At 50.1% G+C, this 13811-nt stretch overlaps 1 protein-coding gene across 8 annotated transcripts in view; it reads right to left on the reverse strand.

Annotated features, from left to right (window-relative positions):
* The window catches only part of RALGPS1 (Ral GEF with PH domain and SH3 binding motif 1), a 288495-nt gene that overhangs the window by 39622 nt on the left and 235062 nt on the right, over positions 1-13811 (reverse strand). For all 8 annotated transcript variants that reach the window (XM_060101203.1, XM_060101200.1, XM_060101207.1 and 5 more), the window contains 3 exons: positions 10156-10293; positions 7754-7847; positions 3123-3190 (listed from right to left, as the gene is read on the reverse strand). In XM_060101203.1, the coding sequence (XP_059957186.1) occupies positions 3123-3190; positions 7754-7847; positions 10156-10293 (300 nt within the window). The remainder of the gene's footprint in view (positions 1-3122; positions 3191-7753; positions 7848-10155; positions 10294-13811) is intronic.

Consider the following 13811-nt stretch of genomic DNA (forward strand, 5'->3'; position numbering starts at 1 on the left):
AACGCAAGGTCGGCAAACTCTGGAAAAGGCCAGGTAGTGAATGTTTTAGGCTTTGCAGGCCGTGGGGTCTCTGTCCCAACCTCAGCTCTGCTGTCGTAGTGAGCAAGCCGCCAACGTGCCCACGGCTGCGTGTGGCTGTGCTCCGATACAAACCAGGGTGGGCTGCGTTAGGGCCATGCTGTGCTCCTTGCGTGTAACAGGGGACCTGACCTGGGGGGTCGGGGTGGGGCTGGGTGGAGGAAAGGCTTCCCTGGGGCCATGATGTTCTGTTAAAACCTGAGAAGTGATTCAGGTGACAGAGGCAGAATCATAATATTGACAATAATATCATCCCCCTAATAAAGTCACACTTGATGAGTGTGTTCCATGAGTCAGGGACTTGCTAAGTGTTTTACACACATGTGAACTCAATAAATTTGCACAACTCTCTGTGGGAGGTGTGATTATGCCCGCTTTACAGATGGAGAAACTGAGGCTTGGCGGGTATGTGGGGTGTTCTGTCTGACCCTTCAGATGCATTCTTCGCCCTGCTTGGTGCCTGTGGGAGGCTGACCCCCAAGAGGCATCTCTTGACTCCCTCACCCAGGCCTCCAAATGGGTTTGGCCGATGGGAGGCTCTGGCAGCAGATGGGGTGGGAGGGCAGAGGAGAGAGAGGTCAGGGCATTTTTTTCTTCCCCCTCCTTCCTGCTTCACCCTCCGCTACCACAGCTCCTGCCAAGCTGACCATCCTCTGCGACTCAGAGCTTGCCAGAGTCGGTAACATTTTTCCCCACCAGGTCCTTCAGCCTAGAGGCGCTGGGGGCCTCGCTATCCTTTGTGTGAAGTATTTATTCCTACTGCCATTTCACCTTCATTAAGTTTCTTCCTGTGAGTCATCCGGGGGCAATTCTGTTTCCTGCCAGGATTTTCTGACGGATGCTTGAGGTTAGTTAACTTGCTGGCTTCTGGTTTCACATGGCTAATACACAACGGAGCAGGTGGAGGTGATGGGGGATGGGACGGAAGGAGAGTCCGGCTGAACCTTGAGGAGGCTGGACCGGTGGCTGGGTCCCAGCTCCAGTACTGGTTTCCATCATAGGCAGGGGTCAAAAGTGAAAGCAGCTCCTCCTTTCCGGCCCAGGGCTCAGTGAGTGGTCCAGTCCTGGAGACCCCCAAGTAGCAGTGTTAGTTTTCTGCGTCTGGCTCCTGTCTCCAACCTGGGGCACTGGGAGATGAATCTTCCAGCATGTCTGGAGGGTAGAAAGTGTGGTGGTGGGCATTTATTGGCACCTGGGGAAGGCCAGAGATGTACGTGGTCATCTTGTTAAGGTGTATTAACCAGGTAGGGTGCAGAGGCCTCTTATTCAAACTAATTTGGAGGAGACTCAGAAGGGCAGAACACTTTGTATTTGAGCCCACTCTCCGGCTCCAGAATTCTGGCATTCTCTCCTGAAGAAATAGTCTTGAGTGGTTAGCATTTCCTATTGTTTCTTCTGTGGCCCTAAACGATTGCTTTAGAATCCTACTGCTACTTCCTACATCCCTCTGATGAAATCCCTGCCCCCCATCCACCCCCTACCCAAGGTCAGGTGTAGCTGAGCGTCCAGAAGGAACACGTCCGACTGAGCGGGGGAAGGTTCTAGAACAGGGGCAGAGCTGAGAAGGCAGAGAAGGACCAGTGCCAGGAGCTTCCCTTCTGGTCACCTCTGCTGGTGGGTCATCTGCCACGTGTGGAAGGCAGTGGATGTGGGAGGAGACTGCAGAAGATATTTGCATATTAGGCTCATGGAACACTGTGAAAATCAAGCTCAGGCCAGCACTCTGTCTCTTGAGTTGTGGACAGCAGCACTCCCAAGGCTGTGTGGATCAACCAGCATCTCCCTCTGCTAAGTTACTGTGGAACAACCACCCCCGCTCCCGCACCCAGGGGGGACCAGGGGCAGGGTCCAACCTGCACAATGGAGCCAGGAGAGGCTGGGAAAGGTACGGAGCCTAGAGAAAACCCTCAGGGCAGAGGCCTTGTTTGGGAGGGCTAGTGGGAGGCTGCATACACCACCTCTTGTGGCTCTGCGGTCCTGGGCCAGCAGCATTGCTGCACTGGCCTGGCTCCAGAAAGGAGAAAGAGTGGCTTGAGACATCGACAGGCTGGGGGTGGCACGACACCAGGCAGCAGCCTGCGACAGCCACCCCCTCACCAAACACTCACTGCCTGTCAGACTCTACACTGCGTGCCTTCTGAATATCATTTCAATTTTGATGCTCTAGCGACTCTGGGATGGATGACTGATTATCCCCATCTTATGGGTAAGGAAACTGAGGCCCAGAGGCCATGAAGTGGCTTGTCCAAGACTGCAGTGGCCTAGAACCCAGGTTGGTGTCACCCAAGCTCAAACCAGGCGGAGGAAATAGAGTCAGACCCCCGCCCCCAATCTGGTCCCCCCGCCCCCAGGCAGCAGCAGAGCTCAGTCCCAGTGACAAGAGTTGGATGGAATACGGATAAAAGGCAACTCACAGGCATGACTCGGAAGCAGCTAACACTGCGTGCACACGTGGGCGGAGGGCTTTAAAGTGTGACCCTGCCCGGGTGGCACAGCCCTGCAAAGTGAGAGCTAGTATCGCCCCCATCTTGTGGATGAGGCCAGTGAGGATCAGAGAGGTAAAGTGACAAAGCTGGAAACAGCACAGCTTGGATTTGACTTCAAAGCCTGGGCCCCTAACCTCTAGGGAGCACTGTCAATATGTCAATAAAACTGATGCCCGAGGAAGGCGAGCTGTCTGTGTGTGGTGGGAAATACCCCAGGCATCCCGCACACCCTTCCGGGGCTTGTCAACCCGAGCCTGGCGGTAGGCCCGATGACAAGGGTCCAGGTGACCAGGAGAAGGTGCTGGGGTTTTCTCTACCCTGTGCATGCTCCCAGCTTGGGGTTCTGATCTTGCCTGTCTTAGGTCTCAGGCTCTTCCAGGGAGCCCCAGACCAGAGGGGCCCCATGTGATCCGAAGCCTGGGCAGGCTGTGAGCAGGGACGCTGAGTCTGCCAGCCTGCAAACTGGACTCTGGCCTTTGGCTCCACAGGAAAGACCAACCCTGGCAGCCACATTAGGGCTACTGGAGAGTCTGCCCCCACTTGAGGTGGCTACGATACCTGCAAGGTCTTCCTTGGAGGAGACTAGTCTCGGGGAGCTGCTTCCTGGTTCAATTCTGAGCGACAGTCTGAAAACAAAGATTTTCAAAAGATTAGATGGGCTCTGGCGTGTCAGGGGGTGGGGAGCGGAAGCTAACATGTGCACGCTTGGAACTGAGAAGCTGGACTGCTGTTAAGGGCTATTACAGTCACAGAACCCAGGAATACTCTGAGGTCTGCTCCAGATCACAGCCACTGCCTTCCAAGGTCCCCAGGAGATTTCCATGACCAAAAAATAATGGTTAAGGAAGACACAGTAAACAGTGTAATCATGGCCCATCATCTGCCGGGCACAGACGTGTTCATTCTCAAGACAACGCTATAAACTAGGAACACCATCCCCGTCTTGTAGAGGAAGAAACTGAGGAGCATCGAAGTCAAGCAGCTTCCCCAAGATTCACAGGGCTAACAGGTGGCCAAGCAGGGGACCAGGGCTGTCTGACCCCAAACCCCAAACCAGGGCGTTTAATCATTAGACTGCAGTCTCTCTCAGATGCCCCCAGAGAGGCCTGACGCAACGGTTATTACTATTTTTTTAAAGCATCGATTAAGAACTTCTGGGTGAAAATGACAAGAGTGAAGCCGGCTACCAGACTTCTCCCTCACCCAACAAAACGAACAAACAATTATAAAGGCTCAGGAGTGAAAGAACTCACCAGCTGCTACTCAGCAAGGGAGCGGGTATAAACTGAAGCCATGAACTTCAGAAACTTGTAGCCAAGAAAAGAAGTGGATCCTGCAGTCTAGCCAAGAGTCCTAACACGGTGCGGCTCCTATCCTGCCCTATGAGACTTCTTGGTGGGTCTGAGCAGGAGTCCTTCCCTTTCCCTCTTCTGACTGGCTGCAGATTCTGGAGAGAAACGGATGGGCCAGGTGGATAGTGTAGGGAATACTCTGATGGAAGCGAAGGCTCCACGGCGGTGGGGGGTGGGGGATGATTCGAAACCTGAGGGTATCCTTTTCAGGAATGGGATACAGCCCTAAACTAGGTGGAGGAAACCCTGCTGTAGGCCTTTCAATAGAGCCGCTGTCTGTAAAACAGACCGCTTGCTCCCTGCCTCCACGGAGCCTGAGCTCTGCGTCCCCCCGCCGGCTGCACGAGAGGGCAGAGACTGAGAAGCCCTGGGCCTCACAGCACAGCAGGAGGCAAACAAGCCCCTCTCACACAGGGGAGCAGGGTCAGACGTCACCTCCCTGCATGAGAGCCGTGGAATATCCAGATGAAGCCTCTCACATGGAAGCAAGATGAAAAGAAACGGTGTGGCAAACTAGCAAATGTCCTCTCAGGAAAAAGGGAAAGAGGAAAGAAGAGAGCATTGTCCAGATTCCCCAGCCCAGAAGGCAGCCCCAAGGCACACAAGGAAATCCCCCACGTCCTTTAGAACTCGGGCTGAATAAAACAAAACCTGAAAAATGAGATGAGAACACAAATGGGTAAGATGAAAGGGGAGATTGGAAACCTAGGGGAACGAAAAAATCAAGGACTGAAACAAGAGAGGACTGGAGGAATACCAGAGTGGAAACAGACCATCCCAGTGACTGTCGATGAAGAAGATGGAGATTATAGCCATTAGAAAGAAGCTGATGGATTTGGAAGGCAGAGCATCATGGATTCCTGGAACGCTGGAAAGAGAAAAGCCAAGTGGCACAGAAGTAGTCAAAGACAGAAACCAAAAGAATTCCTCTGTAACGAACAAAGAGCATACCCTGTTCCAGGGAAATCTGGTACAGAACCCTCCACTCCGAGTCATTCCTCTTGTGAAGCTTTTGAACCTCAAGGAATTCTTCACCCACCAGGTAGACAAAACAAGTTGCTTATAAGAGGGAAAAACCAGACTAGCGTGAGATTTGTCTACAACAGCATCCAGCGCCAGAAGGCAGTGGAGCAGGCTCTGCGTGTCCTGAGGGAGGGAAGCAAAGGAGCCCAGCAAGTCAGATGCAAATGTTTTCATGAAAGAGATCGGAGAACTCTTTCGAAAGTGTAGGACTTTCGAAAACGTACTTCGTGACGAAACCCAGCTAAATAAGGGATTGATTTAAAAGAAAGACTCCAGGAATGGAGAAGTGACAGGTGGTAAGAATTGAAAATGTTTCGAAACACGAAATAGTAGGAATTATGATTCCTGAACATGATGTGTATGTTATAAACTTGGATGACGTAGAAATAAGAAGATAAATCACAAGGATTTGGAAGATGGTGCAGTGGAGGGGGGAGCTTGCTAACGATCTCATCTTTCATTACCAGAGTCAACGGACCCTGCTCACCATGGAAATCTAGTTAAAAGAGAACTTAGGCACTCCAACCTCTTCATGGTTTTCCTGACCTCTTTTGTTAATCTTAGAAGGCCCTTTTAGGAAATAATATCCCTTGTGGTGGAGAAATATTTATTTGAAGAGCAGCAATTCCTTATGGTTTATTTCAGTTCCTTTTTCTGGTTAAATTAAAGTAAATACTTTTAATTAAAAATAGAAAGTGTGGTATAATCCAATTTTAATAAATTCTATTCTTGCATCCATCCATCTATCCATCTTTCTCCATATATGTGTGTGTGTGTGTGTGTGTGTGTGTGTGTGTGTGTGTGTGTGTACTTTCTATGCATAGAGAAATGTCCAAAATAATGTTCACTTGATGCCAACAGTCAGGCTTTCTAAGTGGTAGGAATTTGGGTAATTTTTCTTAAATAAAATAAAATAGACTAAAGGCTGAGGAAAACAAAGCACTGGTTGGGCTCCTTGGCCCAACGTCTCCAAAGCAGGTCGGGGCAACGTCATTAAGGTAAGAGCTAAGCCTGCATCCTCTGGGGTGGGGACCGTCTCGGGGGGGTGAGCTGGGCCAGGGAGTGTGGGATGCTCAAGCAGAGTCACAAGCCCTGTGCGTCCCGTGTCGCTCAGAGCCAGGGTCTTCCTGGGAAGGGACCCCCTCAGTGGTCTGGGCACGGGGCGAGAACGCAGCCTTCCTCCCTGGGTTTGTCCACTTGGACCACAGCAAAGGGCCTGTGTGAAATCCAGGCATGAGGTGCTGGGGGTGTTCAATGTCTTTAAGAACAGAAGGCGTTATTACTCACAATCTGCAGCTTGTCCGAGGATTATCTCACGGCCAGAAGTATTTATAGACCATTTTTCTCCTTAAAGGATATTAGTGTTAATGAAAAACTATTGTCTCCTTGACCGCATTATTGGCACATGAATGGAAAATATTACCCCTGATCCTAAGTGGGAATAATTTCCCACTCCGGGGTACTCTTTTCAGGAACAGCAAATGCTTTGTAAGTAAAAATGAGCAGTTTGTGGCAAACGTAATTTTAATGGTAATCTCTGGCCTTTATTTATTGCTGTTATGATTATGTAACAGATCAAAATTTATTATATTCTATTGTACAATAACAACTGAAGACATTATGTTTATGTTCCTAAAGATAGCCAATCATTAGAACCATGTGGGGAGCTTTGAAAAAATACAAATTTCCAGACCCTGCCCACCCCCACAAACCTGGATGGCTAGAAGGCTTCCTAGGTGTCTCTGATCCACAGCCAGGGCTGAGATCCACTCCTGCAGAAGTGGCAGGTGAAAAACCTTGAACAGCCATTCCCAAGGTCTTGGTGAGTGAAAAGGGGTAACCTGGGGTGTCTCTAGTGGCCGCAGTTCTCTACAGTTTCCAGTGACTTTGATGAAGACCAAATCATCAAGTTGATCAAATTTTTAGACACAAAACTGGAAGAGATTTAAAAATATATTGGATAGCAGGATCCAAAGGGATCATGCATGGCTTACTGGAAGTAACCAGTAAGATGAGATTTAAAAGAATACATGTAAAGTTGACGTTTAGGGGGGAAAATGATCAGTTACAAGACAGCTGAGACTTGCCGCCATCATATATCAGGCCATATGACAAGTCCTGAGGCCCTTAGCTGACCTCAGCCTCAAAGTGAGCCAAGAAGACATCCATCCAATCAATACGGCAGACAGACCCAACGTGAAAAACCTTCCTTCTGCCTCTAAATCCATAGAAATGTTGGATAAATTCCCAGCTGCCACAAACGAAGAAAGAACTGAAAGCCAGAGCAGGTGAATGGAAGACGAGGCCAAAGGGTCCACAGGGGTCTTCATGGGAATGGGGCCTGTTCCATACGGGCTGCGTGGGATGGAGATGGGGCCTCAGCCAGCGCCAGGTGGCAAGAGTCCAGCAGCAAGCTGGGGCCCCAGGGAGCTGCCTCGTGCGTGAAACAGGCTCTTGGAGAGCTCTGTTTGGCAGCCTGGAGATGTGGCTAGAAAGCTGTCCTTCCGCTCAGCGCTGAGTGGGGGCAGTCCCTCCTGAGAACCTGGAGCACTAAGCCTGCACCACACACAGCTGTGGAGCCCAAATTCATTCACGCTCCCCACTAGAAAAAGCCACGCTGAGAAGCTGACAGAACACCCTCCTCGGCCCGGTGGCGCCTGTGGGGCTGGGGCGGGTGGGAGGAGACACTCAGCAGCCCTGCTGTGGGCTCTGTGGGGTCAGAGGTCACCTTATGCACACGTGCTGGGTGGGGGGAGGTGCCAGTGCTGCTGCAGCGACCTCCCGTTAGCCCTGCAGGGGCCTGGGGGCACTCACTTGTAGTTGTCGTCTTCCACAAACTTCTGGAGCTCTTCAATGTAGCGCACGGACTTCAGGTACTTCTGCACGTGGGGCAGGGTTGTGAGGTGGTCTGGAGGAGGAGGACAAAACCCAGGGGCTTCAGTCTCTCCCCATCCCCAGGCCCCCCATGAGAAGCTCCTTAGGGACTGAGACATATATTCAGTCTTTCAACAGTTGCTGATGATCCCTTAGGCCAGGCCTGTGCTGGGCCCAGAGGGGTCCCTCAGGAAGTGCCCCCCAGATGGCGGGGCCACAGACACCACACCCTGAGGTCACCACAGTTCCTTGGCTGGGGAAAGATGGGTCTTGGGGGAAAGATGGTCTCCAGCGAGGTGTGTGTGCCCTAAAACAGGTCTCCACTGGAGTAACTGTCCAAGTCTCCCACACTTGCCCAGCCCCGTGTGACAAGAATGCAAGAAGGAATGAACCCCATCCAGCCTGGTGTGCAGGCCCAACCCAGATCCTGGCACAGCCTGAGAGTCTGGCCCACGGGCTGGAGCTGCTGCACCCTGAGAGGAAAGGGAAGGGCCTAGACGCTTGAGCACCTGTTCTGTGCCAGGCTCTGCACCCATGATTTCTAGAAGCCATCTGCCTCAACCTTTGCACCTGCCTCATTTCGGGGAGTAAGATGTCAACTGCACACAGGAGGAAGCCATGGCGACTTGCCAGGTCACACTGCTGAGAAGTTTTGACCCCGGGTCACCTGCGGCCTCGGCCACACTGCCCTGTCTCTCCGTCCCGGGGTGACTGACGACAGGTGCACTCCCCAGACTGTCACAGTCACTGCGCTCTTTCCGAGGCGGCCGTAAACCCTCCCTGATGCTCTCTGCCATTCGTTCCCCACAGGGTGGGACAGACCAGTTAAGGAGAGGGGTTGAGGCAGAGGAGGACGCTGTGGAGAGGAGCGGAGAGAGGGTGGGAAAGGGCCCTCGCTTTCCCGGGGGGCGGGCGGGTGCATCCGGGTGCCGTGAGGAGCCCCTGATGGCTCTGACTCGTAACTGTGAGATTCTCTCTCTCTAGGGCCTCGGTGTTCTTGTCTCTGAAATGGGGATAATGACCCCTGCTTCACGGAGCTGACGAAGGGGAACATAATGGTAGTAAGAGTGAGCATTTCCTGAGCTCTAATGAAATGCTGAGGCGGGCTAAGGGCCCTGCACAGTCATGTCCCCATCTTTACTATGAGAAAAGTTCAGACTTAGACAGGACAAAGTGACTTTTCAGGAGGCGGAGCCAAGACGTGAACCCACATCTGTCTGGCCCCAAAGCTGTGTATGTAATTGCTCTGCTGGCCAGCAGGACCAGTGTTGAGGTCCTTGAGTGGAAAGGGCACTGGGAACACAGTCCCCTCCCTGTTCCTCTGGGCAGAAGGAGAGCTGGTCTGGAAGTGCGGGCGCTTGTAGGGGCGGCGCTCATAAGCGGACCTTCTGCTTGTGTGGGCCCCCCTGCAGTGGCCTTGCCACATGGAGGCTGTTGGTTTCTCCCACCCTACGTACTGGAGGTGGTGTCGGTCTCTTCCTTGTCCTGCTTTGCTGCTTCCAGACTTTTACTCCCCCCGTCCTGTGAAAACCTGCTCCAAGGAGGCACACTCCTGCAGCTCGGCCACCCTCCCCCTCTGCTGACTCCTGCCGCTGGACACCCTGGTCACTCAGGCCCATTCCTGGAGGACCGGGGCACCTGGCTCACAGTCAAGCCCCATCCCCCACCGTCCACATGGACGGCCCATCGGCATTGCCAACAACACCTCCTCCAACCGTCTCAGACGCCCACCATCACAGTCACCCCTTGGATCTGGTCACGTGTAGCAGAGCCTGGCCAGTTGTTGACCAAGTCACTCCCCTGTCCCCTCTAGGCCCACAGCTACGCTGCATTCCCAGCCTCCCTCGTCAGAACTGATGAGCACCACGTGCAAGTCTGGTCCATAAATCCCACTCTGGTATGATTCTCTCTCCTTCTGCAGCTGGATGTAGAGGTCAGTGGAGGACTCGGGGCCCTGGGACACGGCAGAGCCACAAGACAGAGGAGCCCAAGTACCTGAATCTGCTTGGAGGACAGCCACCCAGGAGGTGCCCACAAAGCTCTTCATGAATGAAGGACCTGGGCTCTGCCACTCATTGGATGTGTGACCTTAGACAAGTGACTACACTGTTTTCAGCCTCAGTTTCCTCATCTGTGATACAGAACTAGTAACATCTAGTTTGCATAGTCTCTGAAGATCAAACATGCTTATAAAAGATCCAGAATGTGTTTGATACTCAAGATATCAAAATGAAGAGCTCTGTGGGGACTACCTGGTTTCTAGAGCTTTCTCACTGATAAGGTGCTGGACCCAAATTTCGGTGATGTAAGATTTCACAATTCCAACAACCAGGGGTACTAACCGTAGCTGCAGGAAACTTGTAAATCCGCAATTATTCGGAGAATATTGTTCATCTGATTGGATCTTTGTTCGTTTTCCATGATGCTGCCTGAGGCAGGATATGCAGAATCAATGTAGATTAAATCCAGAAGATAGATGCCTAAAATTAAGGAAGATATTTAATGATGGTAGGTGTTCACCATGAATCAGAACAAAATGGCACAAAACAGAACTGCTATGCTAGAAGGTATAGGGTGACATGGAAAATTGCGGTATGATTTGGACTTCAATTCCAATCCTGACTACTAACTCTTCACACAGACTGCTCAACTTTAAATCAAACATCTGAGCAACAACCAAAATGAATGCTGGCAAGATGTTAGCATTTCTAGTTCATACACGCTCCAGCAACAAGGGTTATTACCTGTAACCCAACTGGAAAATAACAGGACACGAAAGGGATGAATGAATACTTGTGTTTTTTACCAACCACTGCAGTTTAATAAGTCTAAGGTGTCATATCCAGGAGAACACTGTCTGAATTCAGTTTTTCATTTATTCACTTAGCTGTGTGTCTACTTGTTTATCTATCTGTCCATAGATACACATACACACACCCCAAATCATAAATTAAAGAACAAAAGAAGAAATCGAAAAAGCAACCATCCTTGGTACAAAGAACTAAGGCTAGACAGAGAATTCTGCTGAGGGTGCTTAATAAGAAAATAACGTGTGATATGAAAACACTGCTGTGATAGGCCAGGGTGGAGCCTCAGCATGGTCTCATGGCATCACCCCAGGGGGAATTCGGGACAAGCCACCTGGCCAGGGATGAGAAAACAGGACTGGCTGTGGGGTGTGGCCCAGCTGACTGGCTTGCTGCAGGGTCGCACTTTAGTCTCTCTGGAGATGTGCATGGACAACGGGTGGCATATCCTTCCAGCAGCCCCCCATGAGTACTGCCACTACACCGTTAATACTGGTGGGGTTGAGCAGGAGTAGTGATGTAAAGTAGAATTTAAGGCAGAAAACATTGAACAAGGCAAAGAGGAGTGATTGATATTAATGAAAGGCACAGTGGATTGAGAAGATCTAATGATTACTAACTTCTATGCATAAAGCAACACTGCACCAAAATATACAAAGCAAAAGAGTGCCAAAAATGAAAAGTGGATTCAAGAAAGCCACAAACATGGAGGGAGTCTTTGGTATGTCTCTTCGAGAATTTGTGTGTGTGTGTGTGTGTGTGTGTGCACGCACATATGTATGTACATACAAAAATATACACATATACATACATGCATCTACAGATATACATATGTATGTGTCCATATATAAATGTAGTATTTAAGTAACAAAATTAACAAGCTTGGTGTTATATAAATAAAAATATAATTCTTTTTAAATACTCATGGAATGCTTACAAACACTGATTATATGCTAGTCTATAAAAAATAGCTCAATAAGCTCCAAAAAGTAAATGTCATATTATCTGCTCTCTTTGACCTTACAGTACATCTAGGATTTAACAATAAATATAGAAAAAATTCTAACCATTTGTTAAACACACACACACACACACACACACACACACACACTCATAAGCAACTCTCAGGTCAAAGAAAAAACAAAAAAATCTAAAATAAGAAATCTATTCAAAGACAATGACAATAAGAACACTACATATCAAAATTTATGGGATCAGACCAAAGTGGTAATCAGAGGAAAATTTATAGCCTTGAAGGTTGACTATTAAACTACTAAGAATGATAACAAATGTAATTAACCAGGTACTTAATATTAAAGTTGTAGGTTTTTTGCATGGCTGGACAAGCACTGCACTGACTTACACATTCATTATGTTATTTGTTCTTATAAAACCCATTTTACAGAGGAGGAAAAGGAAATGCACAGAGGATGTTTAACTCGCTCCAGGTCACATAGCCGGTAAATGATGGGGATGGGAGCTGAACCCAAGCCTGCCTCCGCAGAGTACATGCTTCCTGCCATCACAGTGGACTGCTGGTGCTGGATACCATGAGTCATTCGTCTGCTTTCAAAATAGCTACACATTTTTACGGGAAACTGTTAATCACAGAAACATATGCTAGCACTTCTCACAGGAATCATTTCCACTTCCCTTCTTTTTAGTGGCACCATGTTTCCAAAATTTTAAAAATTAGAAGTCATTTCCCTTGTATAGAAGCTCCAAGTTTGGAACATTTAAGTCCACAGATTTATTACTTCTCGACCTTGTTTTTCCTCTCCCCTCTTAAAAATGTAACTCGGCTACCTCCCCAAGGATTCAGCAGTGGCAATCCCGAAAATCCCATTAACGCTTCAACCACAACAAAAAGTACCCCCTAGTGCTGAGCATGAGGTGAGGGGATAAGGGACACGAGGCAGCTTTGTTCCAGAGGCCAACGTTGTGTGCGACCCGAACGCAGCTGGCTCTGAGCAGCAGAGTGAACCTCAGCCCGGGAGCAGGGACACCAAGGAGCAGGATATGGGAAACGGGAGAGAACTGACGCTTCCTGGGATTTGCTACAAGACGGGAACCTCCTCCTCTCCTCTCCTGTGGTCCTCCCATCGACCCCATGGGGAGGTTGAGGAGAAAACTAAGGTTCAGACAGATTAAGAAATGAGCCTGAGGCCTCACGGTGAGTGTGTTGCATTTGAACCCAGGTGTGTCTGGCTCCAGTGCCTGTTCCGACCCACTCGCTGGGCATGAGAAACACACGAGGAATCAGTCGCCTTTTCTCAAATAACACCCCCGGCATGGAAGGCTCACCCTCCGCTGCCCCGTGAGGACCGGGGCTGGCCCCTCTGCACCCTGTCAGGTCCTGGCTCTGCAAACAGAGGTCAGGAGAAGCTCGCCTTCGAAGGGGCCGAACACCATTGCCACTCCAGCTGCTGCCTGTCCCCTCGGGGCATGGGGGGCTCACTACTTCCTAAGAGTAAACCCCACTGTACAGTGTTCATCACCCTCCTCCACAAAACACCTATCTGCCCCCCGACCTGAGAGTCCAGGCCAGGGCCACCACATGTGAGGACGGAGGGGACCTCCCAAAGGAGGCCTCCTGGCCCTGGCGGCCAGGGCAGACCCCAAGCCTCAGCAACACCTGGACAGAATTCCCAAGTGAACAGCCTGTCACTCCCAAAGCAGCAAATCTACAGGTAATACTGCACAAATCCAGAGAAATCTTCCCAGTATTGTCATTAGCCTGTAACTGGAAATATTTAAAAGCCTAAACCGTGATGAAATCATCAGAAGAGCCACCTCCCACTTGTACTGGGCCAGAGCAGCACAAAGCCTGACACACAGCACTCACCACAGCCACCATTAGATACTTACTGGCCTCGTTCCTGTATCTACTGTCTGATTCCCCCATCAGACTTTATTAAAAGCCCTCTGAGGAGGAAGTGTCCTGTTCCACAAGCTCAACCCCAGCGGCTGGAACAGAGCACACAGGAGCTGCTTGGTGAACATTAGTTGAAAGAAGGAAGGTATGAATAAAGGCATACTTTAGTCCACAACGTAACCTTACAAAGTACATCATTACCCTCATTTTGGAGCTGAAGAAAGAGACACGGGGAGTCAAGTGATGATTCTAATAAGACCGAACACTTACTGTGTTCCAGGTCCTAAACTAAGAGCTTTGCCCTGTTTGTCGATTG

This window comes from Mesoplodon densirostris, chromosome 6 (assembly GCF_025265405.1).
Source record: "Mesoplodon densirostris isolate mMesDen1 chromosome 6, mMesDen1 primary haplotype, whole genome shotgun sequence".
Taxonomy (NCBI): Eukaryota; Metazoa; Chordata; class Mammalia; order Artiodactyla; family Ziphiidae; genus Mesoplodon; species Mesoplodon densirostris.